General features: G+C 45.5%; 12 protein-coding genes across 12 annotated transcripts; 4 read left to right on the forward strand and 8 right to left on the reverse strand.

Moving 5' to 3' along the window:
* Nucleotides 1-625: 625 nt before the first annotated feature.
* C8R40DRAFT_1211146 (phosphatase 2C-like domain-containing protein) lies at nt 626-2,440 on the forward strand (the record flags this gene model as incomplete). The annotated part of the gene is made up of 10 exons (XM_046233190.1): nt 626-719; nt 771-840; nt 899-1,051; nt 1,111-1,333; nt 1,387-1,526; nt 1,581-1,727; nt 1,775-1,804; nt 1,858-1,928; nt 1,983-2,231; nt 2,283-2,440. 10 exons carry the CDS (start codon nt 626-628, stop codon nt 2,309-2,311), a joined length of 1,206 nt encoding a protein of 401 aa, XP_046081823.1. The 3' UTR covers nt 2,312-2,440.
* C8R40DRAFT_622596 (gamma-glutamyltranspeptidase) lies at nt 2,331-6,008 on the reverse strand. Its single transcript, XM_046235671.1, has 20 exons — nt 5,517-6,008; nt 5,394-5,460; nt 5,183-5,343; nt 5,027-5,126; nt 4,933-4,963; nt 4,386-4,400; nt 4,047-4,328; nt 3,976-3,994; nt 3,804-3,927; nt 3,737-3,750; nt 3,614-3,678; nt 3,498-3,560; nt 3,400-3,439; nt 3,293-3,343; nt 3,222-3,236; nt 3,078-3,160; nt 3,010-3,025; nt 2,880-2,959; nt 2,630-2,825; nt 2,331-2,579 (listed from the first exon to the last, which is right to left on the reverse strand). Exons 1-20 carry the CDS (start codon nt 5,686-5,688, stop codon nt 2,425-2,427), a joined length of 1,749 nt encoding a protein of 582 aa, XP_046081824.1. The 5' UTR covers nt 5,689-6,008; the 3' UTR covers nt 2,331-2,424.
* On the forward strand, nt 5,855-6,390 carry C8R40DRAFT_1056140 (Prefoldin; the record flags this gene model as incomplete). The annotated part of the gene is made up of 4 exons (XM_046225058.1): nt 5,855-5,995; nt 6,046-6,170; nt 6,219-6,279; nt 6,340-6,390. The coding sequence occupies 4 exons, from the start codon at nt 5,855-5,857 to the stop codon at nt 6,388-6,390; spliced, it is 378 nt and encodes a 125-aa protein (XP_046081825.1).
* Nucleotides 6,245-7,156, reverse strand: C8R40DRAFT_1124933 (uncharacterized protein). The gene is made up of 4 exons (XM_046228954.1): nt 7,135-7,156; nt 6,790-7,081; nt 6,696-6,741; nt 6,245-6,642 (listed from the first exon to the last, which is right to left on the reverse strand). Exons 2-4 carry the CDS (start codon nt 6,892-6,894, stop codon nt 6,434-6,436), a joined length of 360 nt encoding a protein of 119 aa, XP_046081826.1. The 5' UTR covers nt 6,895-7,081; nt 7,135-7,156; the 3' UTR covers nt 6,245-6,433.
* On the reverse strand, nt 7,100-9,646 carry C8R40DRAFT_1124937 (MFS general substrate transporter). Its single transcript, XM_046228955.1, has 14 exons — nt 9,408-9,646; nt 9,272-9,353; nt 9,122-9,218; nt 9,028-9,056; nt 8,918-8,964; nt 8,764-8,864; nt 8,641-8,710; nt 8,488-8,580; nt 8,205-8,432; nt 7,982-8,116; nt 7,713-7,928; nt 7,556-7,657; nt 7,385-7,488; nt 7,100-7,332 (listed from the first exon to the last, which is right to left on the reverse strand). Exons 1-14 carry the CDS (start codon nt 9,585-9,587, stop codon nt 7,284-7,286), a joined length of 1,533 nt encoding a protein of 510 aa, XP_046081827.1. The 5' UTR covers nt 9,588-9,646; the 3' UTR covers nt 7,100-7,283.
* A 518-nt stretch (nt 9,647-10,164) lies between these two features.
* Nucleotides 10,165-12,162, forward strand: C8R40DRAFT_1056121 (WD repeat-containing protein 8; the record flags this gene model as incomplete). Its single annotated transcript, XM_046225053.1, has 11 exons — nt 10,165-10,519; nt 10,570-10,631; nt 10,684-10,756; nt 10,809-10,915; nt 10,970-11,056; nt 11,113-11,250; nt 11,304-11,378; nt 11,438-11,498; nt 11,569-11,694; nt 11,749-11,988; nt 12,047-12,162. The coding sequence occupies 11 exons, from the start codon at nt 10,165-10,167 to the stop codon at nt 12,160-12,162; spliced, it is 1,440 nt and encodes a 479-aa protein (XP_046081828.1).
* Nucleotides 12,163-12,374: 212 nt separating this feature from the next.
* On the reverse strand, nt 12,375-14,055 carry C8R40DRAFT_1211162 (Alpha/Beta hydrolase protein; the record flags this gene model as incomplete). The annotated part of the gene is made up of 9 exons (XM_046233191.1): nt 12,375-12,772; nt 12,824-12,961; nt 13,012-13,074; nt 13,141-13,209; nt 13,263-13,352; nt 13,410-13,537; nt 13,590-13,683; nt 13,740-13,778; nt 13,834-14,055. 9 exons carry the CDS (start codon nt 14,053-14,055, stop codon nt 12,602-12,604), a joined length of 1,014 nt encoding a protein of 337 aa, XP_046081829.1. The 3' UTR covers nt 12,375-12,601.
* Nucleotides 14,056-14,916: 861 nt separating this feature from the next.
* Nucleotides 14,917-16,053, reverse strand: C8R40DRAFT_624019 (uncharacterized protein). Its single transcript, XM_046235678.1, has 2 exons — nt 15,377-16,053; nt 14,917-15,327 (listed from the first exon to the last, which is right to left on the reverse strand). Exons 1-2 carry the CDS (start codon nt 15,920-15,922, stop codon nt 15,148-15,150), a joined length of 726 nt encoding a protein of 241 aa, XP_046081830.1. The 5' UTR covers nt 15,923-16,053; the 3' UTR covers nt 14,917-15,147.
* C8R40DRAFT_1056223 (uncharacterized protein) lies at nt 16,052-18,446 on the reverse strand (the record flags this gene model as incomplete). Its single annotated transcript, XM_046225067.1, has 12 exons — nt 16,052-16,129; nt 16,181-16,497; nt 16,549-16,888; nt 16,939-17,047; nt 17,098-17,163; nt 17,210-17,319; nt 17,348-17,398; nt 17,453-17,587; nt 17,630-17,760; nt 17,812-17,882; nt 17,933-18,011; nt 18,068-18,446. 12 exons carry the CDS (start codon nt 18,444-18,446, stop codon nt 16,052-16,054), a joined length of 1,866 nt encoding a protein of 621 aa, XP_046081831.1.
* A 913-nt stretch (nt 18,447-19,359) lies between these two features.
* Nucleotides 19,360-21,636, forward strand: C8R40DRAFT_1056273 (peptidase family M41-domain-containing protein; the record flags this gene model as incomplete). The annotated part of the gene is made up of 4 exons (XM_046225070.1): nt 19,360-20,892; nt 20,945-21,246; nt 21,300-21,395; nt 21,453-21,636. The coding sequence occupies 4 exons, from the start codon at nt 19,360-19,362 to the stop codon at nt 21,634-21,636; spliced, it is 2,115 nt and encodes a 704-aa protein (XP_046081832.1).
* A 24-nt stretch (nt 21,637-21,660) lies between these two features.
* Nucleotides 21,661-24,343, reverse strand: C8R40DRAFT_622140 (MFS general substrate transporter). Its single transcript, XM_046235670.1, has 16 exons — nt 24,057-24,343; nt 23,981-24,007; nt 23,824-23,919; nt 23,646-23,766; nt 23,526-23,592; nt 23,228-23,469; nt 23,052-23,165; nt 22,934-23,004; nt 22,853-22,856; nt 22,683-22,800; nt 22,613-22,629; nt 22,478-22,553; nt 22,403-22,422; nt 22,334-22,343; nt 22,175-22,277; nt 21,661-22,121 (listed from the first exon to the last, which is right to left on the reverse strand). The coding sequence occupies exons 1-16, from the start codon at nt 24,219-24,221 to the stop codon at nt 21,861-21,863; spliced, it is 1,512 nt and encodes a 503-aa protein (XP_046081833.1). The 5' UTR covers nt 24,222-24,343; the 3' UTR covers nt 21,661-21,860.
* Nucleotides 24,216-25,682, reverse strand: C8R40DRAFT_623267 (UreD-domain-containing protein). The gene is made up of 2 exons (XM_046235675.1): nt 25,271-25,682; nt 24,216-25,206 (listed from the first exon to the last, which is right to left on the reverse strand). The coding sequence occupies exons 1-2, from the start codon at nt 25,523-25,525 to the stop codon at nt 24,523-24,525; spliced, it is 939 nt and encodes a 312-aa protein (XP_046081834.1). The 5' UTR covers nt 25,526-25,682; the 3' UTR covers nt 24,216-24,522.
* Between the last annotated feature and the right edge of the window lie 29 nt (nt 25,683-25,711).

Below are 25,711 nucleotides of genomic sequence, written 5' to 3' on the forward strand. Positions count from 1 at the left end.
GATAAACTTGTATTGGTTGCCTAAATCCTTCGGTCGTGCACGACACTGCAAGGAGGTACCAATTTAGTCTACCAAGATAAGGATCAAAAAATCATCTTGCCTATCACCAATAAGCAAAGTAGTAAACACGTATTTCTGTCGAGCTAACATCAAGTTGACCGGCATGGGGTCACATCTGGTGTAATGCGGCTCGCAAGGAATATCGGCCATTGAGTACGGCAGTGTAGGGCAGTGTCCTCTGATGTCCGGTTCTCAAGTCGAAGTGATTCCATCTCTCGATGCCTTTTGAGGTTACATATGTACTATGCAAGCACTGCACCAAAACCCTCTCGAAGAAGAATCCAACCAGAAGTTCCTAAATATTCAGTCTTTGCAGATGGCTACATACCTGCGGAAAATTCAAGAACTGAGCCGCAACGAACCCAATCAAGCAAAGCGTTCATAACTATTTTGCGCTGGTTGTATGATGAGCGGTATAATGAGAGCTTGCAATGATTCTCCGCCGAATAAACTGAAGCTCCGGATCGCATGGGCCGGACTCGGAATCAGTGCAGCTATTTGGCTCACTCTTCTAACGTTCATTGCACGCTGATGCAAATGCGCTTGACCAGGATTAAAGCTGCTCATGGCTCTTAGACTCTTACAGCGCTCTCCAAAATATGCCTTTCTGAATAGTCTGAATAGGCACTTCTCCGATTACATCCGGTATTCAACTCCAAGTACTGCCACCCTGCTCTTCTATTCATGTTATTGACAAACGCGGACTATAGGTGGTGTCATACGGCTTCCCCTTGCTTCACCAAAAGTTATAGGTACCGCGACATCTCGCGGTAATCGGAGGTCAGTCATTCTTCTTCCCGTCATCATCGTGCCAACCCTCTACCCTCATATCTTCTAGTCACCAGGAAGATTTTTACGCGTTTGCCGCGTTATCTCTGGACCCGGAAGAGCTGCAGGTTAGCCTCAAAAAGAGTCTTAATATAGAATGGGATCCCAATCTAGTGGGAGATGTATTCTCTAAACAAGCTGTATTTGTTGGAATATACGATGGGTGTGTCATTGCATTACCTGGATATCTAAACTCTCGTTTTGCTCAATGTACTATCACAGACATGGGGGACCGGCGGTTTCGGGCTATCTTCACCAGGAACTTCATGGCCTGTTTGAATCCGTTCACCCCTCGATGATTCCTGAGCTCTTTGCGTGGATCAAGGAGTTGGGGGGTTATTTTAAGCGTTACAAAGGCGGCCCTTTAAGTCCCTGGATCATTGAACAAAACCATTCTGTCCCCAAATTCAATCTGGAAGCTCGCGCGGCCGCAGCTTTCTTCGAAGTTAGTAATTTGGGAGATTACGTGTCTTGCGGAGACTGATGCTCCCCCAATAGGTGGACAGGCAACTCTCGACTGATAACATGTCGCAGACCTGTGGGGCAACTGCCTCAGTCGCGATTCTGCAATCTCTGGATGCCCCCGCTACTCCATTCTTTTCAGCAAATCGTCTCGCATTGACTGTTGCTCATTGCGGGTGAGAATCATTCCACTTCCAAGTTGCACTGATTTCAGAACTTATCTCTTGTAGTGACACGCGTGTCCTGCTTTGTTCCACAGACGGGGGTAGAGTCTTTCCTATGACTGAAAACCATCACGCAGATGCTCGTGGAGAGTCAATCCGTTTACGAAGAATGATGGGTTCATCACTCATCACTGACTCTTACGGTGAATCAAGGTATGATGGGATGTTGCATCATTTTCTATGATTCTTAATTATTTTAGGTGGATGGGCGCTCTTGATAACACCCGCGGGTACGTGCAAGTTCTTACTCGGTCACAAATATTATCTGATAATTGTGTGTCAGTCTTGGGGACTTGCGCTTCAAAAAGTTTGGCGTCACTGCAGAACCCGAAGTCAGGACGAAGCTTTTGGAAGGTAATGAGTATGAACCATTCCTAATGATAACGACAGTTGATACTTTAATTGCAGGTGGAGAGTGGGCATATGTAGTTTTAGTATCAGATGGTGTCTCCTCCTCACTCTCCGATGATGAGATAGTTGATCTTGCAAGAGATGCCCCAGATCCAAAAGCAGCTGCAGACCGGATCTTGTCTTTTGTGCAGGAACTTGGGGGCGAAGATAATCGCACTGCAATCGTATTACCTCTATCTGGTTGGGGAAAAATACGAGGCCCCGACAAAACAAAAGAGCTGAGGGAATACAGACGGAGACAAGCAGGTTAGTCATCCGAATTGAATTCGCCTTCATCTTTCTAAAAGGAAATCAAAGAGGGAAGCGAAAGGCAGCGACGGATGTGATTTGAAGTATATAGTAGATTGGACGTTTCCTAATTTCCCCATAATCAGCAGAGTGTAACCGGTAAGTATACATATTGTTAAATTAGTGATGTCTGGGTCACTGGAATTCGTCCTTAAATTTGAGCTGCAGCGTGCCCGTCAGCGCGAGGGTCAGATCCAGCCGCCCAAACTGTAGCGCCAGACGCATCGTCTATCTTCTGTATGACTTGACCTCGGCCCATCATACTCCGACTAAAACCTGTGGCTACACGAGCATCATGACCCATTTCTACAAACAGTCCATGAGAGTGTATTATTTTTCCGAAAGAGGCTACTCACCCCGTAATTTGGCGATTGTTTCTTCCGAAATTCCTTCTTCAAAGTACACTTCGCTGTTTACGTCCCCAGGTGTACCCGTGGAACTACTCTGTGTTTCAGGACTGCCCGCAGATATACAGAAACGAGGAGCGTCAAGAGCAGCTTGGGGTGTAAATCCGCGTAATATGTTCAATAAAACTTGAACATGCCCTTGTGGCTAGTGAGATATTCGAATGAGTAGGAACTAGAGACTTTTTAACTCTGGTTATACCTGCATAAAGCCGCCCATTACACCGTAACTGAGAAATAATTCATCGTTCTTCGTCACCATACAGGGTATGATGGTATGATCTACAGGTGGGGATTCAGAATCGTCATTACGAGAGGAAAATTGTGTTTACAAGGTCGTTTTCCACCCTGACACGGACAGTATAAGTAAGTTTGAGAGGTATGATACTCTGATTCATACCTTCAACATGTTAGGATGACCTTCTTGTAGAACGAAACCGCTCCCTCGGTTTTGTAGGGTGAATCCACAACCTTTGGGTACAGCTTTGAAATTCATCAGTCGTGCTGAGCCACTGTCGTTCGTTATTTCAATAAACTGTACTACCTCCAGTCCCAAATCCTGTTTGCGATTAATGGATATTTGAATGTCGAGGGGTCTCGGTCCAAAATGCTTACCAGCGTAATTGCTCTGTATATAACTACAAGCATTGCCCCATTGATCCGTTACTGGTGTTCGGCAAGATTAGAGGGCTGTTGAACGAATCATATAGGAGACTACACACCAGAAAAGTAAACCGTGTCGGAAGAGTTAACAGGGTTTCCCTAGTAGGTGTCAATGATTCAATGGTCAACTAGAGACACAATGCGCAAGAGGATGTACATGCACGACGTGGGGATTTGTCCTGAGCGGGTCAATAAGCTTGGCCCTATTCGCTAAATATTCCTGCAAGCAATCATCTCTGACATCTGTTAGCCACATAGCCAAAATTCCCTTACCCTGTTTAGGAGCTCCTCCACTGGAACATGTACAACGTCTGGGTCTGTCACATAGTATTGACTATCTGTTTCTTGCTTAGAGAATGTCCTGTGTGCAATCTGCATCAAGCATCAAGTGCGTACCAGAGAAAGCTAATCTAGAAGAAAGAGTTGTTGCAGATCATATGTATCCGAAATGAACGATATGTACCTCATGGCTTCGACAAGGGCGTGGAGATACTCTGCAGAATTATGTTCCATATCCAATAACGGTCTGACAATTCTTTGTTCTTGTAAACTTTCAAGAATCCCAAGAGCAATGAGCGCGGTAATTCCTGTTTTATGTCAAGGAAATATCGGTACATGACTTTGAACGACCGAACCTTGTCCATTTGGAGGGCACTTAATACGAAAAGATTAAAATAATCAGCGGGCGTTCGAGATAGAGCCTTGCCTCATAGATCTTCAGCTCACTAGCATAAGTGTAGTGTATTGGTTCAACGATGGATGTTTCGTGTTTTGCTAGATCTTCCAGCTCCATAACGCCGCCCTTACTTTGAATGAGGTCGACGATCGCTTCTGCAACACGCCCTTTGTAAAAGCCATCCTTTCCATTTTCGGCGACTTCGCGAAAAGTTCGTGCCAGATTTGGAAGTTTTACGATTTGACCAGGAAGGGGGGCTTTACCGTTCAGCAGCATTTCATCACCATTTGGCGAGGCGTTCTTGATAAGTTCCTGGGCGATCATTGTCGTATCTCACTCAAAGCATGCGCAGGTATTACAAAAACTTACTTCGGAACGTTGCCACTGATTGCGCGATATCGTTCAGCGAGAAGATATTGCAACAAGAGCAAAGACAGGACCCCTGTTTATGGTAGGGGACGTTGGTTCCAGATTCGGTCAAAAATCGACCTGATTTGGCATGTATGTTGGTAAAATTTTCGGTCAAGAATGAATGATTCGGGCTGGAGCCTTGGCACAAATTTCGGTCAAAATTAGTCAGGTTTGGACCACTTGTGCAGTGTGAATGTATGAATTCTGGCCTATTCTGGCATACATACTGTGATAGATCCAGAGTCCTTGGTTCAAAATTTAGAACTGAGCTCAGAAAACCATTTCCACTGCATTTCGTGAATTTCGAGACATCACTAAGCGTGGGCGCCAAAATATGTCTGGATCTAAAATTCGGTCAAATTTGGGGTCCGTCATGAGGTCAGTTGCAAAATTCGGTCAAAATTGGAGGATTTCACGAAAAAAACTTTCGGTCAAAATCAAGCTCATTTGGAAGGCCAAGGAACTAACCTCCCCTACCATAAACAGGGGTCCTGCAAAGACCTACTGAAAAGCTATGAATTTCAGAAACTGGAACCCTGACGTGGGAAGATACTTCAATGACTGGACTCGCTAATCATTGAGCGACAATGTTTGCCTACCCTTCCTCAGCCAGTCTGATGGCGGGAGCTAAGACATCGGCGACGGATAGAGATCCACTTCCAAAGTGTTTGACTGTATCGACCCAGGCAGCAGCCGCCCCTGTACCCAATATCCAACGTCAACGATTAATTTCTGCATGCCATGGGTAAGGTCACCTGGTACAGTGACAGCGTTCAAATCGCTGGTGGGAATAGAACGGCCTGCGAGGCCGCGCGATCGAGCATATTCCAGCGTCAATTTCACAGGTGAATGTCCTGATCCATTCAACGCTTTGACTTGCTTAGTTTTCGCATCAAAGAACAAACAAAATGCGTCTCTGGAGATCAATGTGGATATTTGAACAGGACAAAGATAAAATAAATTTACCCTCCAATGCCACAACAACTAGGCTCAGTCACATTCAAGGCAGCAGAGGTAGCAACCGCGGCATCAGCTGTACGCAAGCTTTAGAAATGGCAAGATGCACCTTTACAAGCACATCGTACGTACCTGCGTTGCCGCCTTTTCGGAGGATTTCCAGTCCAGCCTCAGTCGCCAATGATTGTGACGAGGAGACGACACCTTTAGTACCATAAACCACTGACCGGCGCGAGGGAAATCTTTGTAGAACTAGCTTTGGAGAATCAATTTTGGACCAGTCGATTGCTACAGGAGAAGACATCTGGGAAGCAAGTATGGTGTGAAAGCCCTATTATCATCAGCATACATATGCTTTTATACTCTTCATGGTATCGGAGGTCCGCATTTTTGTACTTGAAATTCGTGTGATATGGAAGCCAGAAGCCAATAATGCGGCGGGCCGTGGCGGCCGGTTGCCGCCTATCATGATGTCCTCTTTACAGTCACTACGCGAAAAACTCCAAGCTGCTTCAGTTGATTTTCAGAAGGTTCAGGTAGACCTCAGCAATGTTGTAGAAGCTAGGCAAAGGTTAGACGCCCAGTTGTCCGAAAATGAACTCGTGAAAAAGGTGCGTTTTGTTTCTTGCCAAATCTACCATCTCTGATGACCTTGAACTAGGAATTCGCTGTGTTAACGCCTGAAAACATCATATACAAGCAGATTGGACCTGTTCTTGTAAAACAGGATCAGGCAGATGCGAAAAGCACGGTCGATACTCGATTGGACTTCATCCGGGGGGAAATGTATGTTCTCTGATACCTGGTATCTAGTGGACCATTCATTGTTACCAGTAAACGTATAGAGACGCAACTGAAAGATATCGAAGCAAAATCGGAACAGAAAAAATCGGAGGTTCGCTATCATATTTTCCCCTAGCATTGCAAGTTGTTCATGGGTTTATAATGATGCCAGATTGTCGAAATTCAAACAGCAATCCAACAGCAGAGCCAGCCTTCTGCATAAAGTACTGCCCCATCCCGTGCGTCTCTACTGGCATTATACAGAATCATAGTTGCTCGGATAATAAAGCACGTAGTGCGTCAGTCGGTAACACATTGGTAGTGGAGGTTGTTTTTGCTTGCTCGATTGCCCTCCGAGCACGCATTTTAGCCCGTTCGGTTTCAGGACTGCTGATAACTGTTTCCAATTTGAAGCGCTTTCTCGCAGAAACAGGCGGACAATTCCGAATGATTACTATGTCGTCTTTTTGTAGTTCTGGTTCTAATTTTAGTGCGAGTGTCCGTCTTGAATGCGACAGCAAAGCGTACGATTTTCGGGGTCATGCGTCAAATACTTCTTGGTCCGCTCTATACGCTACACGAAAGATGAGAAACAATACCAAAAGAAATCCAGGGCACTCACTTTGCGAGTAGTCTTATGAGCCACCATGCGTGTCACTGTTACCGTGGCTGTTTTATTCATAAACCCCACTTTTGTAACTAATCCCCTGAAAGCCATTGGTGGCATTTTGAGCCAAACACGATTTCCGTCGAGTTGTGTATGAAAGAGTCAACTCCCTGAAGAGAGTGTAGAGGTAGAGGAAGGACGAACGGAACCTGAGCGGAACAATCCCACGATTGATGGGTCCGGGCTCGTGCGACGCCGTCAGGCCAGGAAATTGTCTGCTTCTTTATTGTACCAAGAATAAAAATAACTTAAAACAAAATTGAAGCTCAACCCTCCCGCCTACGAGACCATGAAGCATACATGTAATAAAATTCGAGTATCGATGTATATTTTTTGACATGAGATATGAGATATGGTTTCCGAGACGTCGTTTCATAACGTCTAAACGTTCACATCTATCTATCTGTCTATGCGAGTGAAATGATAAGTTCGTTGGGTTTGCTGGAAGGTTATTTGGCCACCGCATGCTTTGATTTCTCTCGCAGTTTTGCTCCGAACCTGAGATGAAAGTAAATTGACAGTGCTTGATGTTATGAAAACACATACGGACTTGAGGAAAATGAATGGAATCGGTACCATAGCTAATGAAACAAACCCCAACAGTGAAGATGCCCATTGCGGGCCAAGTTTGACATACATCTGGTTGGCAAAAAGCTGGTCGAAGGCACAGGTTACATCCCAGCCGAAGATGAAATTTAATCATACCGGAAACTAAACATACCGGAAATCCTGCACCAAATAGACTACGAGCAACTGTATTGGCAGCCAGAGCAGAGGCTGCTGTCATCAGATAGGTATCAATAATATAGTTGAACAAGCTCAGCTAGTAAGGTCGTTAGAGTGGGGGTATGCAATCTTCAACTAGTAATTGGGCTTACAAAGATCCAACTGATACCAAAACCCATAGCACCTCCGGCTATTAAGGGTGCCCAGAAGGATATGGACGGAGAAGAAGTCCATGCAAACCAAAAGAAGGACGCTGCATAAATCGGCGCTGCAATAAGAGCCATCTCAATTCGGAATTCTGGAACTACCGGATCGGGTGAACATCTTCGAACTTCTCGTTCATATCGAGGGCTGAAAGTGAGGAGATACTACCAGAACGAGCCTTTAAGTTGACCAAATGAATAGAGGAAAAGCAGCTTACTATTATTACCGCCATGACCCCTCCTAGCATCAAAGGTAGGTACATCAAACCCGATATACCAGCATTGAAACCATGGCCTTCCGTGAAGACGATAGGAAAGGCCTCGAACAGAAGGTAGAGGCATCCATATACAAACTGTAAACGCATCAGATAGCATCAGATGAAGTACACTTCGTTCTTATACGACATAGATGTATGTTGTTATGAAGTCATAGCGACTTACACTCATGTATGCTGTAGCTGCCAGAAGCATGGGTTCCTGGAAGAGCATTTGGAAAGGACGAGCAAGGACGTTCTCTATTTGCTGACCGAGAGTTTTTTCGGTGACTTCCATCGGCGCATAACACCTGGTATTCCCTTCTTGACGCATATGGCGAGCCTTTTGCAGCAACAAGATAGGAGCGTAAGTTTCAGGCAGTGTGAACACAATTAATATCCAGCAGACACCGGCCTTCTCAATTGATGGACGTTAGTTGTGCGTGTTGAACCCAACAGCATAAACGCACAAAAATTGTTAAGATCCAGAAGAGCCATCTCCATGATGTTCCGGAAACATATATAAAGCCCGCTACAGTGGGTCCCAAAGCAGGGCCCACGAACTGAGATGAAGGCATAGAATGGTTAGAGCTCAGGGAACTTGAACATACATATATATTTACCGGTGCTACTGTGAATATTGCGAGTGCGTTTCCGCGAGTTCTTGCATCCCAGATGTCTGATATCAATGCGCTAGCGAAGATTCAGTAAACAAGAGTCAATCGCTAGGTCGAAATTTTACTTACCCTGAATTAGTAAGGGGTGAGGCTGCAAACACCCCGCCCAGAAAGCGGAACACCAACAAGGAAGCAGTGTTTTTCGAGAGCGCCATACCAATTTGGAACATCTAAAATAATTTTTGAGATTATTTACAAGCTTGAACGCACATGTTGTAAATACCGTGTAGACAAAAAATGAGAAAATGAAGACAGGACGTCGACCGAGCTCTGAGAGAAATCACTATGAGTGACCCTAGCCCGATAGTGGGTTAATAGGAGAGCACAAGTCACCCTCTGAGAGCGGTCCCCACAGGAGAGGACTGTATGGAGAGAAGATAAATATTTGAGATCGACAAATTTTAGGATTGAGGAGGATTCAGCTCACCCTACGCAGTATCCAGCCACGAAAAGTGAGATAGTCAGGGTAACCACCTCCTCAGATAATCCAAATTCTTCTACCAATGCGTCGGCTATTCCAGAGGCTACAGAGAACCATTATGAGTTTCCGAGGGAGGATTATGTCGATGACACTAACGTGCAGAACTCGAGAATGTGGCATTCAATACAAGCATTCCTGCAAGAAATGTGAGATACCAGCGTCTTGCATCGGACCAATTCTATGTGGTATAAGCTGAACTGGAGCAAATCATCAAAAAAAACTATCGATTCACCTGTGGGTTCTTAGGGTCGTCGATGTCAAAAGTAACAAGATACTTGTCCTCATCCACTGTCACGTTCCCTTCCTTCTTCCATTCCAGTTGAGACGTGTTATCAGAATTTACAATCATATTGTGACTCTGAACCTGATGATGTGCACGAGTGTCCGACCAAGAACTAGAACGAGCGGACATGGTGAGCAAGGTTTTGTGGAGACCGAACCATGATGGTCTCGTACTAATAGTAAGAAGTTTACTGATATACTAATAACTTATTACTGCTAGTACTAATACTAACTCCCTTATTCTCCGCGACTGAACGTTCTCGATTCCTGCTGGTAATGACTGATGACATGTGGAAACCGCGGATAACATGTCACTCCACTCAGTGGGCCTTCCAGGATCCAGGCATTCGACATTGGACAACGAAAGTTTCGTTGTGAAGATGATGCGGCAAGGAATGGGCTAAGTGTATGCCCCGTTGCAAAAACGTCGTCGGGTGAGAGCGGATACATATATAGGACAGAGGTAGGAGTCCTTTGTGCGACCTCGAAGCTTGAAGGACAGTTGCGGAAAATTGACAAGGATCAAATGACAAGAGCACTTGTCGGACCGACCCATCCGTCGGAGTCCGCATCAGGTGATCGCAGACGATTGATCATGGTGATGAAGTGAGCAAAATTCCTTTTCTTCATACAGTCACGGTAACAGCACAGGAGGTTAGTTCGACTCTGCCTTTGATCTCTAGCACTAGCTTGCACCTCTTCAGACAATGGATTTTACGGAACTATACAAACACTCGGGATCTTTGGTTTCGTTTAGCCCCGGCGCGCATTTTGTGTTGAATGCTGTTCACGATAGAGTTATCATTCGAAAGACAGACTCTTTTCAGATCTCAAGAACCTGGGTTATCGATCCAACTCCTTCTGAATCCGCTACATTGCTGAACAAACAAGCTTCAAAAGCCGTCCGATCTTCGACAGATTCCAGAAATAATTCCATTTCTCACGCTGCTTGGTCTTCAGATTCTGAGTATGTACTCGCTGCAAGTGTCAAGGGTGGTTTCGTGCAAGTCTTTAAGCTTAGAGATGAAGGATGGACTGCCCGCATAGATTGCGGAGTTGAGGGTACCCTGATGTCTTCCATATATGACGCTGGTGCTCATCAACTCATCCAGGACTTGTGAAGGCAGTTTGGGCTCCTGATGCCAGGACTATTCTATGCTTCTCTGACTGGGGCGTTGGTGGAAATTCTCATGTCTTAATATATCTTCCTGAATGAATTTCCGTAGTTGAGAGTTACAATGTGGTCTTTAGTGACCGGGACAGCTTCCTACATTCAGTTCCCTATCTTTCTTGATAAAGGTATCCACTTGAATCATTCCTCGCAATTATTTTTCATGAGCTTTCCAAACAGGTTTTGATTTCCATGCCGATGGTCGTTATTTCGTCTTGGCAGAGCGACACAAGTCCAAAGATATGTTGGGACTATACGATGCTTCGGAATCATACAAACTTGTCCGAGTAAGTCGTTGTATTATATCGTCTGCTGTGTTGTAAATCTGAGTCCCTAGGCAGCGTTTCCCATCACAAACGTCCTCTTTGGCATCTCTCGCTTTGTCTCCGACTGGAAATCATATTGCTGTCTGGGAAGGACCATTGGAGGTGACCGATCTTGCTACCATTACGCTGGGAACTTGTCATTAAAATCCCATCTGTAGTACAAGCTTCACATAATGACACTAGCAGGCAACCTTCTGGCGAGCTTTTCTCCCGACCCAGAACCTGTGTTAGGTATTCGTGAAGTTGCCTGGCATCCAAGTGGCATGTTTTTGGCAGTAGCAGGATGGGACGATAAAGTGATCCACCATTTACTTGCTCTTTACGAATCATGCTGAATTGAGGGCTCGAGGTTCATATCATAGATAGTCTCAGCTGGTCTCCAGTCACTACTTTCGAGCTTTCAAGCCGAATTTCCTCAGAAGTGGTCAGTGTTTGTGCTATCTTTTCTTCAACCATGGAGTATCTAAAGCAATCTCACCGCAGGCTATCTGGCGGGAACCTTCAAAGTGGTTGGAAGCGACTGAGGGCAGAGGCTTTCTATCGTGTACGTTGAACCAAAGTTGTAATATTTACAGCGATCCCGATTCTCATGATGCGCATGGCTGATTATTCAGACGAGAAGCTCCGAGGCCCGCAAACTATAACCCTGAACAAAATAGATCACACCAAGGCGAATCCAAAAAGTGGTGCTATCCAATTAGAATGGAATCAGACTGGGAGTCTCCTTCTGGTTCGATATGGTATATATTCTTGCAGGTCCTAATTTGAGTCAAAATACTCAATCTGATATCTAGAAACCACTCCGACTGCTGCTCACCTATATCTCTTTCCTTCTCCCAATGAAGCATTTGTGCCACGACTTCGATCTGTCCTTTTGCACTCTAAAACAATACTACAAGCACATTGGAACCCCGTTCGCAAAGGCTCATTAGCATTATGCTGCGGCAACAGAAGTATCTACACTTGGAGTGATGAGTGGGAAGGTGAGTCAGGGGAACAAGAAGAAATGGCGGAGTGTATTGGGGTTCCCGCAAGTAAGTCGTAGAATCACGTTCAAATACTATCAGTTGCAGATGATTTGTCTATGCGTAGAGGAATTCGATACTCGCAACATGTCTTGGTCTAGAGATGGGAAAGGGTTAATACTTTTGGATAAGGAAACTTTCTGTTGTGCATTTGAAGTAGAAGAAGTTACAACGTTAACCTGAATTTCGTGTTCTTGGGTAGGTAGTACGTATCTGGATTGATTGTCTATACATACATGGTAATATTCAGTCCTGTACCGGTCAAAACTTCCAAGTATTGACCAGTTCCAGATATACAATATGATGTATGTAGTTTGAATACTGTACCAACAACAGGAAACTTATTATGTGATACACACTACAAACAGGATCAAAGATACAGAGAAATGGCGCAGAGTGAAGTAAAAGATGTAACACGAACGAAGGGCATAAAGATCATAGAATCAAAGGCAACTTGAACAAGTAGCTCGTACAAAAAGAAAAATAGTCGATGTAGTAACGTGAATTATTCGCGGTAGTGTAAGATTGATTGTAAGCTCTCTAAGATAAAGACGTTAGACAAAGAATGTGAGGTTTCCGAGAGGGGCGATATGGAAATGAGAGTAAGATGAAAAGGATACGGTCAAGGGGTCAAAATCCATCTGTCTATTTGATTCACGATGGTCTCCGGATGACTGATGGTCAGATCGTGACCGCCGCCATCGATGGTAACGATTTCAGATTGACAACCTTGAGACAAGGCAGTTTGAATCATAGATGCGTATTTGTACGGAACCGTATTATCGTTTGTACCCTGAACTACATCTGAGCAGGTGAAGCGGCGTATAGTGGTTTCGACACATACATGGATGATAAGCAGTTTGCGTGCGTCCCAGACACTGCTCGAAAAACTCCGATATTCGCCTCGAACAGGACCGTCTCGCAAGGACGACGAAATTGCTGCGTTAAAACCTGGTAAATGAGCTGATTGAAGTCGTACGATCTGGAACGAAGAAAATCAGAATTGTCTAGGGATAAATAGGTAAGTAGTACTTCTTGTAATGGATCTACTGGTGCCGTATCATTTGAGGAATCTGTCAGATGTTGCAAGAATTTCTGCGACACACACACCGATGATAAGATAAAGAACAACATTTGGGCTCAAATACTTGCCTGAGCAACGAGGCTAGAAGTCAAGGTTTGAACAAGAGGCAGAGACATTATTTTTGTAGTCCGTGACATATCTGAGGTCTGAGGGCAGGAAGATTACTAAGGTTGACCTTCTGCCCATTCTGAATGCTCACGAGGACGAGACCCGCGGACGAAATAATGATCACCCGGTCCTCCACAAGGTCAGGAAAGGAAGCCGTGAAAGCAGCAGCCAGCCCGCCTCCCTGATGACATAAGAAGACTGAGACAAGAGATATGCGACAGCTAGAAGAGGTACGTACCATAGAAACACCTACAAGAACGGCCTTATCCCACTTGACGTGTTGCATCAACAGTGCGAGTTGAGTGATGTATAAATTGCTGTTATATTTAGTTTGAGGTCCATCTGAGTACCCGCGACCATACAAGTCTGGAGATAAATAAGTATCGTATTCTTAGATAACGACGACTCGAATACCCACCATATAATAGAACGCGATAGCCTCGTGCTACCAGATTAGGCGCTACATCCTTCCATATCATTGCAGGAACAGATAGCCCATGGATAAGAACAATCTGGCGTTGAATTAGCTTGTCGTGCGAGGCGCCACTCTCGAACATAGTATATCCACCTTCTTTCCATCATGAGGCCCCATCAAAAAGTATCTCGTCTGACCAAATACATTATTAGCGCCCTTCTCTTGCAGCAATTGAGCTGGAATGTACCTTCCCATACGGAAAAGACGCGTATGCGCCTCCTTGATAAAAGTCCTCCGGATATAGTTTCCAACTTTTGCATGATAGAGGTAACGATGACAACCCAGGATATAGATACACGGTTTCTGGAGGATTGGGAAAAGCAGCCAGGAAGTAGATAGTGAGAAGCAGGATGGGAAGAAGCAAGAGAGAATAGGTAAGACATTGGAATGGGGTTCCTAGAGCGACCATCTTCCGCATGTCGTGGCTGCTGGCGAAGAGGTTTTGTCTCGAGCGCTGATCAACCGGGATCGCATTTGTCATTGATCCGCCTTCTATCCGATTCCGAACCGCCTTCCGCGTTCGACCCGGATACGCCGCAGAGTACAACACAGCTACACACATTTTACTCGATATAAGTCGGTAGAGACCGCCATAGGAACTCTCATCACAGGATATCATTTAAGATTTGAATGCATGTACAGTACAAATAAATACGAGTAAATTATGCGAGAAATGGGTGGACTCGAGATGGAGATAATGTTGAAGTTGGTGAATACTCGTAACACCAAGATGCACCAAGAGTTTGAAAACCCTTCGAACCCTCCCGTTACTGCCTTTGTAAATGATCAATAAGATCTATTGCTTTGCTGTTTCATCCTTGATGAAACGGGCCAACTTGAATGCTTCAGCCTCTGCAGCCCGCGCGGCTCGTGCAAACCGATCAGTTTCCTAAGTGAAAAGAAAAGGATGAATTTACGATGTGAACAAAATTCTGGTCAGCTTACCTTGTAGTAACTCGGTGGAAACGGTACAGAGATACCTTTATCGCTTTTTTTCTCAGACCTTACTGATATTGTTGGGAAACGTCTCGGCACCAATAGCGAGAACGGGGATCCTGAGTCTTTTTCGGGTACTGCAAAACAAGGTGATGTGGGCGACAGTGGTCGTGGGTTGGATGGGAGTGTCTGCAACATCGACAAAGAAGGACTCGAAAATGACAAAAGAGGGCGAGGGAGAAGAAAAGGGGTGGTACTTGGCGCCAAATTAGAACCTGCGCCTGTATTAGGATATAACTCGCAATACTTCTTGCCGTACAACGACACCGAGAAAGGAAAATGAGCTATCCAGTCAGTGTTTGGGAGTAAAGGAATTGGGACCACACTATGTTCACGTTCTTCAAGGAAAAACCTGAGGAATGAAATAACTCTATCGTCGCTGACTACGACTACTAGAGGGCTTTTCATGGGGCTTCCAGTAATACGAAAGCCATGTGCATGATGGGAGTGAATTGTGCGCAAATCTTCAGTGCTAGCTATGTTGATATGGGTATTGATCAAGAATTTACGTTTCACAGGTATGTTTCTGGGTGAACACACCAATATCATTGAGGATCGAAATATTGTTGCCACCGGTTATATCGTCCTCTACCAACTCACTGCCTTCGCCCATACTATTATCCACTTGCGAGGCCCAGAGAAACTCACAATTGTCATATATCTGTTTGACATCTTTTGTATCGACCTAAGCACAGATTAAACCATGAATTGTTGTCGGGAGAAGAGATACGTACGAAGCAGGGAAGCATATGTCCGAGCTCCTTACAGCAGACAATTAAGCCCTGCGCGAGAATGTGGCAACGCTCTTGCCAAGAGGTGCATTTCCTCAACATGATGTCGAGGATGGGTGAGAAGAGAATGCTGGGTTCCTTAGAGTGGTCCAATTGCTTGGCAAATTTCTGTCCATTATGAATGAATGGTTCCATTGTGAGAGATATCGAAAGTGGTTGGGCCCGTAGACTCTGCGCAGCTTCAATGACTTTCTCCTCAAATTCCCTGAGTGCATCTTCATCAAAGAACCCTGATGTGTAATTGCTGATCGCCGGTATATAAATTGCTCGCAAGTTCGTGTAAACGGAACATGGCGATACCAAGCTACGAAGAACGCAATCCATTAGGGATGGATAGACCGAGTGGACAGTCCGGAAGTCCGTATCGTGCCCGTTCATGTAAAATGTCATTGTTGTAGTTCGGATATCCCAGAGTGTTGTATATTCGGATGGAAGATCGAGGTCAAATGGCGAGGCGAGCAAGTCGGCGATGGATTCAAATGTAGGCATGGTGGTTCGGAAATGAAGAAACAATAGGGGTTCAAGAGGTTCGGCGCAGTAAAATGATGACGTCAATTGCCATATCCCCAGGCCGACAGAGTAGAATTCGACAGCAGTTATCTCGTAGTGTACATACGTCTAATTAGGACCTATGAACTGGTAAAGTATCCTTCTGACCAGTCCTGAAAGATGTTGGGGATCATTCTGGTAAGTGCTCTACATCCAACAAGTGAGTACAATCCATTAAATAAGCAAAATCGCACGAACCATAACCATGGCCATCCCAATTGCTGTCAAGAGACTTTCCCCGCCTTTCCATCGCTTCAACCCCACCTTACCAGTGGCAACGATCCAAAGGCTTTCCAATCCTTTGGGCAATACATACATTGCCAGCTCTGGCCTCCTACGCTTCTCTTCTACGAACAAGGCTAGTCCAGAAAAAAGCCCGGGAACAAAAAAGGAATATTTAGAAATGAGGAGGTCGATAACGGACTTGGGCATCTTCTGGACAAGGGGGTAAAGAGGAGAGGAGGGTGATAAAGTGGAAAGGTATTCGTGTGATTGATTCTTGAAGCAGTTTATAGCTAGAGTAATGTTATCTCAGACAAACTCAAAATCGAATACTGAAGACCTACATTGATAGATGATAACGAATATTCCAAGAAAAGCACTGCTTCTGCCAGTTCCTATAGCTGCTTTCATTAAGACTTTCCACGGATTCTGCATGAACGTGGACCGTTTGAATAGCACCGCAGGTACAAAATGTAACGCGCCGTAAATTGGCAGCATCCATCGCGCGACTTCAAAGAATCTTGTAGTGGGTACCGACCAGCAGGAGCTCTGAGCAGGATGAATAGCAGAGCAAGTAGCATAATGCGGAAAATATGGGACTGGGTCGCCTGGTGATAGTGTCTGCAATTTTAGGAATGTATCTTTTAGGTTTAGAAGCAACGCTTTGTTTGAAGGGGTTGTTTCCTGAAAAGAGCTTGGTGAATATGGGTTCGGAAACACAATGTAAACCTTACTGATCGTGCAATGATGGAATCTACATCATTGAAATTCACTGTATGATTTCGAACCATGTCGTAGTTCATACGCAAACATGCATGAGGCACTTTCGCAGCGGAGGCCACCCTGTGATAGCTATGAGGACCATTCAGAACAAAGTACTGAAATGGATATACCAATTAGTGTACGATCGAGGTAGAGAATCTGGTCTCAAAAGGAATCCATACAATATTTGTCCGCAACTAAAGAAATGAGTCTCATGAGTTGAGTAATAGGTAATAGGCTCACACAAGTGAGAATACAAGAACATCTCCATGTGGTACATGAAAATTGTACTTGCTAGAATACAAGTTATACGATCCTTGAAGGCCTCTATGAAGAAAGTAAGTGACAGTTTTCTGGGACCATGAAATTCACTTGCCGCACAAATAATTGTTGCGCTATGGTCACTCGTCTACCTCTGGTTTCCCAAAGAACCTACGGAGCGGATGAGAGTGTGTACATAATGAAGAAGGACCAATCAATCCTAACCCCTAATCCACCCGCGACTGCACCTGCGAGCGCCGAATGCCACCGTCTCGTCTTTTTACGTATCAGGATTCTCTGGGCTTGAGTCGATAGAGAGAATCGTTCCATTCGTCGTCGTTGTGTTGACATGATTGGCGTCTTAGTGTCATCTGGGGATGGAGGGACGGTGATATCGAAGACAGTGGTTGGGAGTGTTTGCGTCTCATCATCATCGTCAAAAGCAGAGGGATACTCATCCGAGGGCGCACGAATAGAGGGGATTAAGAACGGGAGTGCATTTAATAGAAATTTGTAAATGGAAACGAAGGAACCTGGAATGATGGGGTTGAATATACGGCCCAAACATTATAGCGCTTGCGTACCAAGCATCGCTGCAAATCTCCAGGTATCCAAACCAAAGATGGCACGTTGTATGAGTGATACCCAATGTTTCCTATGATGATCATTAGACCTGGGCAGCTGTTTCAAGATGAGGAAACTGACTTGGGCACTGATGGTAGTCTGATCAATGCCAGGACGATATTGAAGCCGGCTCTCACATTGAAAGCCAAGCCTGCGGCTCCTGAAGATGATTATTTGAACAGACAATTCTACCAAAATATGCAAGCCGCAACGTACGAAAACCGCCTTTGAGTGCCCACTTTAAACAATCTTCTACGTCAGCCAGTTCGACCACCGGTTCACCACGGTCCCTCCAAACGATCTTTCTAGCCTCTTTGAGAGTTTCTTTTCTGTTTGCGATAACATATTTCAAGCGCTCCTGAGCATCGGCAAGCGTGACTAGATTTTCATAACTAAGTATTGCTCTGCGAATACTGGCGTTTGAATTCGGATTGAACTCAGATTCGGCCTCGGAAGGAGTTGGTGAGTGCGCTCTTTTCTGAAAGGGTGTATGGCTCCTACTTGGTGCAGTTGAGTAAGTCGGTCTTCCTTCGCCCAACACAGGAACGGTCAAGGGTGAAAGAGGAGGAGGGGAGTCGGGACGATCGTGCGCCATGTTGTGCACGATCTCAGCGGTGTACGTGAAAGGTGATCAAGTTTGGGGAGATCGAAGGGAGTGGAAGAAGGTAACGCGTCAAAAGCCAAATCCGCCGCAAAGGGGCCTGACTCCGGTAACCAAAAAGGTTTAATACCCGGGGTAGTGCACTATGGCATTGATTCTACATACAATTTCCAAGGCTAGAGTCTTGGACGTCCTAGAAGTGAAATTTAAGTTGTGAACTAGGCTGTGAAACAAGAAGAGTATGTACTGTATGGACTTTTTCAGTGTATCATGATTCAGTCAGTCATCATCTAATTCCGCGCTACGCGCCGCGCGGACCTCCTGATTCCTCAAAATTTCTTGATGATTCTTTATGTAGAGAGTTCACTGAGATTGAAAATCAAAGAGTGCTATACGGCTTTGTTTTGAAGCTGTTCTGGAAGCTTCTGGAAGTCCCAGGTTTTTGCGAATCGGAAGAGTTAGAAAACTCGAATTAGATCCGAGGTCGGGCATTCTCGGCAGCACTTGAGCACGTGCGCAGCGTGACGCGTCATTACCAAGTCCAAATTAGTAACCTCACAGGTCCTCACTCAGCCAGTCAGTCTCTTTCACCACCTTCTCATTGTCAATGCTCTCCCGTACCTTCAGAGCAGCTAGGCTCGTTAGTTCACGGAGATACGCCTTTCCACCAGCTCGATCATCTGCTCGGTTCTATGCTACACCAGTGAATCACCCAGATTCATCTCCATCCAAGAAAGAATCGAAGGGCAAAGCTAAGGAAGAAGCGGAAGTTTCTGCGTCTTCCGAAAAGAAAGAAGACTCCTCTCCGGAAAAGGACCAGAAGGCGCAGCGACCAACCTCAGAGGGTGAGGATTTTCCGAAAAACCTAGAAGGTTTCTTCCAGCGGATACAGGAGCAGCATGCACAGATGCAAAAGCAGAAGTTGAAGAAGAAGACCGAGGAGGAGGAGCATGGGAACAAAGAGTCGAGCGATAAAAAATCGTCAAAGGAGCCTCCACCTCCAGAGGGAGGAAATAATGGTTTCAACACCGCCATCAACTGGATCACCGGTCTTGCCATCGCACAATTCATTTACTCAAATTCTGGCTCTTCCTCCTCTCGCGAAATAACATGGCAGGAGTTCCGTACCGCCTTCCTCGACAAAGGCCTTGTCGATAAATTAATCGTCATCAACGGACACAAGGTCCGCGTCAAGCTTCATTCCAATGCAACGGGTACCATGTATCCTGGCTCGTCAATAGGAAGTGGCGATTACTACTTCTCTATCGGCAGTGTGGAGGCCTTCGAACGTCGGTTAGATGAGGCTCAACAAGAGCTTGGTATCCCTAGCCATGAACGTATCCCGGTCGCTTTCACAGATGAAGTGTCTACCTTCCGAGTTCTTCTTGAGCTTGCTCCCACCGTCGCCGTCATTGGTTTCCTCTACTGGCTCTCGAAACGAGGAAGCGGAAGTTCTGGCAGTGGTATTTTCAGCATCGGAAAAAGTCGTGCCAAATTGTTCGACAAGGACACGGAAGTAAAGGTCAAATTCAAGGATGTGGCTGGAATGGACGAGGCGAAGGAGGAAATCATGGAGTTCGTGCAGTTCCTAAAGGAACCTTCCAAGTACGAACGATTGGGGGCCAAAATTCCTCGTGGTGCCATTTTATCTGGTCCACCAGGTACCGGTAAGACTTTGCTTGCCAAAGCCACTGCCGGTGAGGCCTCCGTTCCGTTCCTTTCAGTATCTGGGTCAGAATTCGTCGAAATGTTCGTCGGTGTTGGTTCGTCCCGCGTCCGTGATCTTTTTGCTTCAGCAAGAAAGCATGCACCTTGTATCATCTTTGTCGACGAAATTGATGCAATCGGTAAAGCGAGAGAAAAGGGCAGGAGCATGGGTGGTAATGACGAACGTGAATCGACTCTCAACCAACTGCTAGTTGAAATGGACGGATTCGGAACACATGAACACATTGTTGTCCTCGCAGGTACTAACCGACCTGATGTCCTCGACCCTGCACTGATGCGGCCTGGTCGATTTGACCGACATATTGTCATCGATCGCCCAGACGTCTCAGGACGTAAGGGTATCTTTATGGTTCATCTGGCACCTCTCAAATTACACGAGTCTCTTGCAGACTTAGCCAACCTGGCCCAGAAGTTGGCCGTACTTACTCCCGGTTTCTCTGGTGCTGACATTGCCAATGTGTGCAATGAGGCTGCTCTCCGGGCCGCTCGTAAAGGCTCTGATTCGGTCGAGTCCCGCCACTTCGACGATGCTATCGAGCGAGTCATAGTTGGTTTGGAGAAGAAGAGTCGAGTGTTGAGTCCTCTAGAGAAGAAGACTGTGGCTTATCATGAAGCCGGACATGCTGTCGCAGGATGGTTTTTGGAAAATGCCGACCCCGTCCTCAAGGTCAGCATCATCCCTCGGGGTAATGGTGCTTTGGGTTACGCGCAGGTGTGTTACTCTCCCACCCCTCTTCCTTCTCTTTCTTATACTTGTGCCATAGTATCTTCCTCCGGATCGCTACCTTCTCTCTAGCCCCCAATTGGCCGATCAGATCTGTGTCACCCTTGGTGGACGTGTCTCTGAGGAAATATTTTTCGGTACCGAGAACATCACTAGCGGAGCTCAGGATGATCTTCAAAAGATCACTCGATATGCCTTTGAGGCTTGCGCCAACTACGGAATGAATCAAGTCATTGGTCCTGTCAGTTACGGTGGCGACCGCGGCGCGAAAGAAAGTTGGAACAAGCCTTTCTCGGAGAAAACTGCAGAGACCATAGACTCTGAGGTTCGCAAAATGATTACGTGAGTTCGTTTCGCAAAATTGTTATGCAGATACTCAAACTTTTGCTTCGCAGAGGTATGTACGACAGAACGCGAAGCCTCCTCTCCGAGCACAAGGAAGACGTCGAGAAGGTCGCCAAGCTGCTCCTTGAGAAAGAGGTTCTCACAAGGTAAGAGTTGTACTCATGCATCTCCGCTTTCAAATTGTTCATATGTTCGACCTGCAGAGAGGACATGATCAACCTTCTAGGCAAGCGTCCTTTCGCTGGACGTCAGGACGATATGGACAAATGGTTGGACGAGCATCAGAAACACGGCTTGGCCGGGCCTGCTACCGATAAGCCATCACCATCCTTACCCCCCGATGACCCCCTTCCTACACCTGCCGTGGCTATAAAGAAGTTGGACTAATTTCCTACTCTCCTTCATGCAATGTATAGTACCGATCTCATTATCATTACGATAGTTCTGTAAAGTTTATTTCGTCTACGGTCTAGGATCATTACGAAATTTCCCATCTCAGTTGAAAATGGAGGAGTTCATCTGTTCAATTCTCAAGAAACAGATTTCGGGGGTGTCAAATGAAAGGAATAATAGATAGCTAGGAGGTAACACTTACAACATCATGCATATAGCTACAATGAGTACCGGAAACCACTCCAGTCATCTCCTTTATCGAGTCTTGCAGTCTCGATATCGGGATACTGGCCATTCCTAACATGGGCATTCTTATTGTCGACACCGTCGATAACTTCATCTCGCTCCCCTCTATCTCTGCGCGCGTTTTCTCTATGCAGACCAACCCTCATGATCGTCACGCAAATGAGACCAATACCGATGTAAGCCAGGACTATTCCATGTCCCATTGTGTACCATGGTGAGTCCGTGGAGCGATACTAAGAGAATAGACGTTAGTTGAGTAGTTGAAATTAGGGGGTATGAAGCTCACTATGTTTGAAGTCACTGCGCCATTGATGTTACCCCATCCGATGGCCATACCCAGTGTGACACTACGTTTATAGGCGCCTTCGACGTTCCCGGCAACCCAGGCACTGGGAATTATTGAGTTTTCCTTTTTGTTTTCGAAGATATTATGCAGGTAACTCACACATTGTTGGCTGCGAAGTTCGTAAAAATCGTATAAGAATTTTTTCCAACATGGGGAAGCCGCACTCACGGATAGATGGATAGATAGCGCTGGCATCGGGTCAGTAAAGATGAAGAAGACAACCCTACGGAAGATGCGACTTACGATGCAGCAAGAAAAACAGCGAAATAAGATAGTCCGGGACTACGTGAAGCGATCAATATGATATAACCCGCTGCACCTTAGTTTGACTCTTGAGCCCTTAAATCGAATTTGGGGTCACAGAAAGGCAGGACACACCTGTCGCGAACAAGAACCTTCATACGAACGCTCAAGGGAGGATCTGTTTGTCAAAGGAAACTGAGCTCACAAACTCATATAGTAACGGGTGCCAATTCGATCACCCAGTATTCCGACAGCCACTGTGGTAACGCAACCCCAAGCATAAGGAGGTATCGTAAGCAGATTGGCCTTAGTAGCGGTGAACCCTATGTTTGATTCAGAATGGAAAATATACTGGCGAGTTAAATCGTGGCATACCAAGCTACACATTGTTGATAAGGATAGGGTGGAAGAGCGTTATCAGAATTAGAATGAAAAAATATTAGGATATTCACAAACCTTATTGATGATAGTAGGCAAGAACAACGAAAATGCATACAATGGGCCGTCGAAGCCCATGTAGATCCCCACTGTGTAAGTGGTTAGGAACAAATCAAAATAGAATTTTTTGACCTACTAGCGACCCAAGTCTTCCAATCTTTGACGCTCTGCCATACGTACTTCTTCCTGTACTGTTCACCAGCAGCGCTCAACCGCACGTCGTCCTCAAGTCGGCGAATGACAAAAACCCCTTAGTGCCGTCGAGAATTAGTGTGTTCATTCTAACTGAGTTTGTATCTTGGACGTACATACTTTCTTTTTCAGAAAGAAATTTCGCGTTCTCCGGGTAATCTTGGATTACCCAGAACGATAAAAGAGCGACGACTACGGTGACAAGACCCTCGAGAATGAAGATCCATCTCCAACCAGCTAATCCCCCAACGCCGTCCATATTGTGTATCGCAACTGAAAGTAAACCACTGAATGCGCCGGATAAGGTGGCCGAGGAGAAGAAAAATGCAATTTTGGAACCCATTTCCGCACGTTTGTACCAACTACGTACACCGGCATAAGGGGACGATTCAGGAACAACCACAGAAAAAGCGCTTACCTGGAAATGTAGAAAACGATACCAGGATACATCCCTGCTTCTGTTACGCCAAGTAGAACGCGGACAGCTTCGCGAGCAGAATGGTGAGTTAGAGTCGACATTGAGAAATAGCTGACTTACCAACGAGCCCTCCGTAACTTTGAATGAAGCCATGACAGACCATGACTACGCCCCAGCAGAAGATCAAGGAGCTTAGCCATAGAGAGGGTTTAAGTCGTCTAAGGATCACATTGCTTGCTGGCTATGCGGTGAAAGTGAGTCACATCATGAATTATCCATGTTCAAGTCTTGTTCTGACCTCGAGTAAAGCATAAGGAAAGAAGTATACAGTGAGTGCGATCAGATATTGAGTATCAGAAATCGGATGGTTAATGTTGGTTGTCATCCCGTATAACTATCAAGTTCACCGCGAAAAAATTCAACTCTTTGTCGTTTTGAGAAGTCATATGACAGACCTTCGCGTTCCCGATGTTACCTCTATCCTACTTTCACAAGTCAGGTTATCGACATAGCATTGAGGGGAAAACGAACCATGAAGTTCAAGAAGTATAAAAGGGCCAGCCATGGAATGACATGAAGGTCAATACGGCGCATGAGCTTCTTCTCGTTGACGCTGTCTGTGTTCACGTCGGGTCGGTACAGTCCATCAACATTCCGCTCAGACAAGGAGATTTCGTCAAGCTTCTGGTCTGACATCAGGAGAAATGGCAAAAAAGAAGATCACGAAAGAGCTTTTATATTGTCCATATGGTGCTTGGACTGATAAGAGAGTGACCATTATAATCGACTGGCCGGGGTGAATGGCATGTAACAGTGACACTCATTCTCCCACCCTCAGCTGTGACGGGTTTTCGGAAGACTAGCGGAACGAGCCACCAAGCGTCCAGTGTGAACTGGAATTGCAGAGAACTGTAGCGTTCTTTTCGGATCCAAAATCCATTAGCCAGGAAACGTTAGAGCTTATGTCTAACTTACGACAGCTACAGACACTTTTGGTTTAGACAAATGCTCTTCGATAGACATCGACACCGATGTGTTGTTCCAAAGACGATAGAGTGTCCTTCAGCCAATTTTTCACAATTTCCGTCTCTTTTCCTGCCACTCTAATGACTACTCCATTCTCATTATTGGAGCCAATGGGGCTCAGTGACCACAACAGCTCTTCCGGAGCTTTGCGTTGCATAACAGATATGCATTCATAACGAGCCGCTATCTGCGCAATCGTTTCCTCTACCATAGGTCCTCGAAGAATGAGAGTAGCATAGCAGGAAAATGGCGCAAGGCTTTCCGCTAAAGCTCTGTTGAGGCGAGAGTCGGATTCATTGTTCTCCAACAGCATAACATCCTTGGCTACGCGCTTTTCTGCTATGATGACCTCGTTGACACTGTAATATCTGGATAGGACCCAATCTTCGCCGAGGGATTTTCTGCCTGAAGTTACCCAGTCAAGAACAACCAGGGACGCGTCTTTCGAAGCGTGAAAGGTTTGAATTTGGTTGTAAGAGGCAGAGCGGAAGCAAGTGACAGGATCTGGTAGGAGGAAGAGTCCACCATTAGATGAAATCGTAAAATCCATTTTCTGAAGCGTGGCGGGACTTTCAGAGTTGAGCGATGCATGGGCAGAGTTCTGCACAGAAGCCAGTCTTTGATACAGACGGTTCTTGAATACTTTCGTGGAACCCTAGCGAGTAACGATCAGTTTGGATCTAATTTGTACTACATATAACATATAATCGATAACTCACTTGCGAAAGCAAAAGCAACTTGGCATCGGATTCAACGTTGACAGATAGTTCGATACAATCCCCTCCAACGAGCCCTCCTCCGTAAGTCAAGGCATAAACGATGGCAACTCCGTTGTCAGATAATTGAGGAGATAACAGTTTAAGAGGGTAAGTTGCTGAGAGCTCAGAAATCCAGACCTTCCTTCCGTGCGACGACAGGGTTATCCGACCACCTCCAGCTTGTATTTTGGAGATGTTGGAAGAAGAGCCTATCATCAAGATTCAATTCATGGATGATAGGATAGATCAAAGGTAGGATTGAGATCAAGATTGAGATTGAGATTTCCAGGTCTCAAAAGCTTACGATGAATCGTCAATGATCAACATAGCGATAGATTTGGGAAACTACATATTGAGATTAAAGAATGTCGTGAATCCTACATAACAACAGAAGAAGATATT

Source organism: Lentinula edodes (assembly GCF_021015755.1).
Source record: "Lentinula edodes strain Le(Bin) 0899 ss11 chromosome Unknown C8R40scaffold_42, whole genome shotgun sequence".
Classification (NCBI taxonomy): Eukaryota; Fungi; Basidiomycota; class Agaricomycetes; order Agaricales; family Omphalotaceae; genus Lentinula; species Lentinula edodes.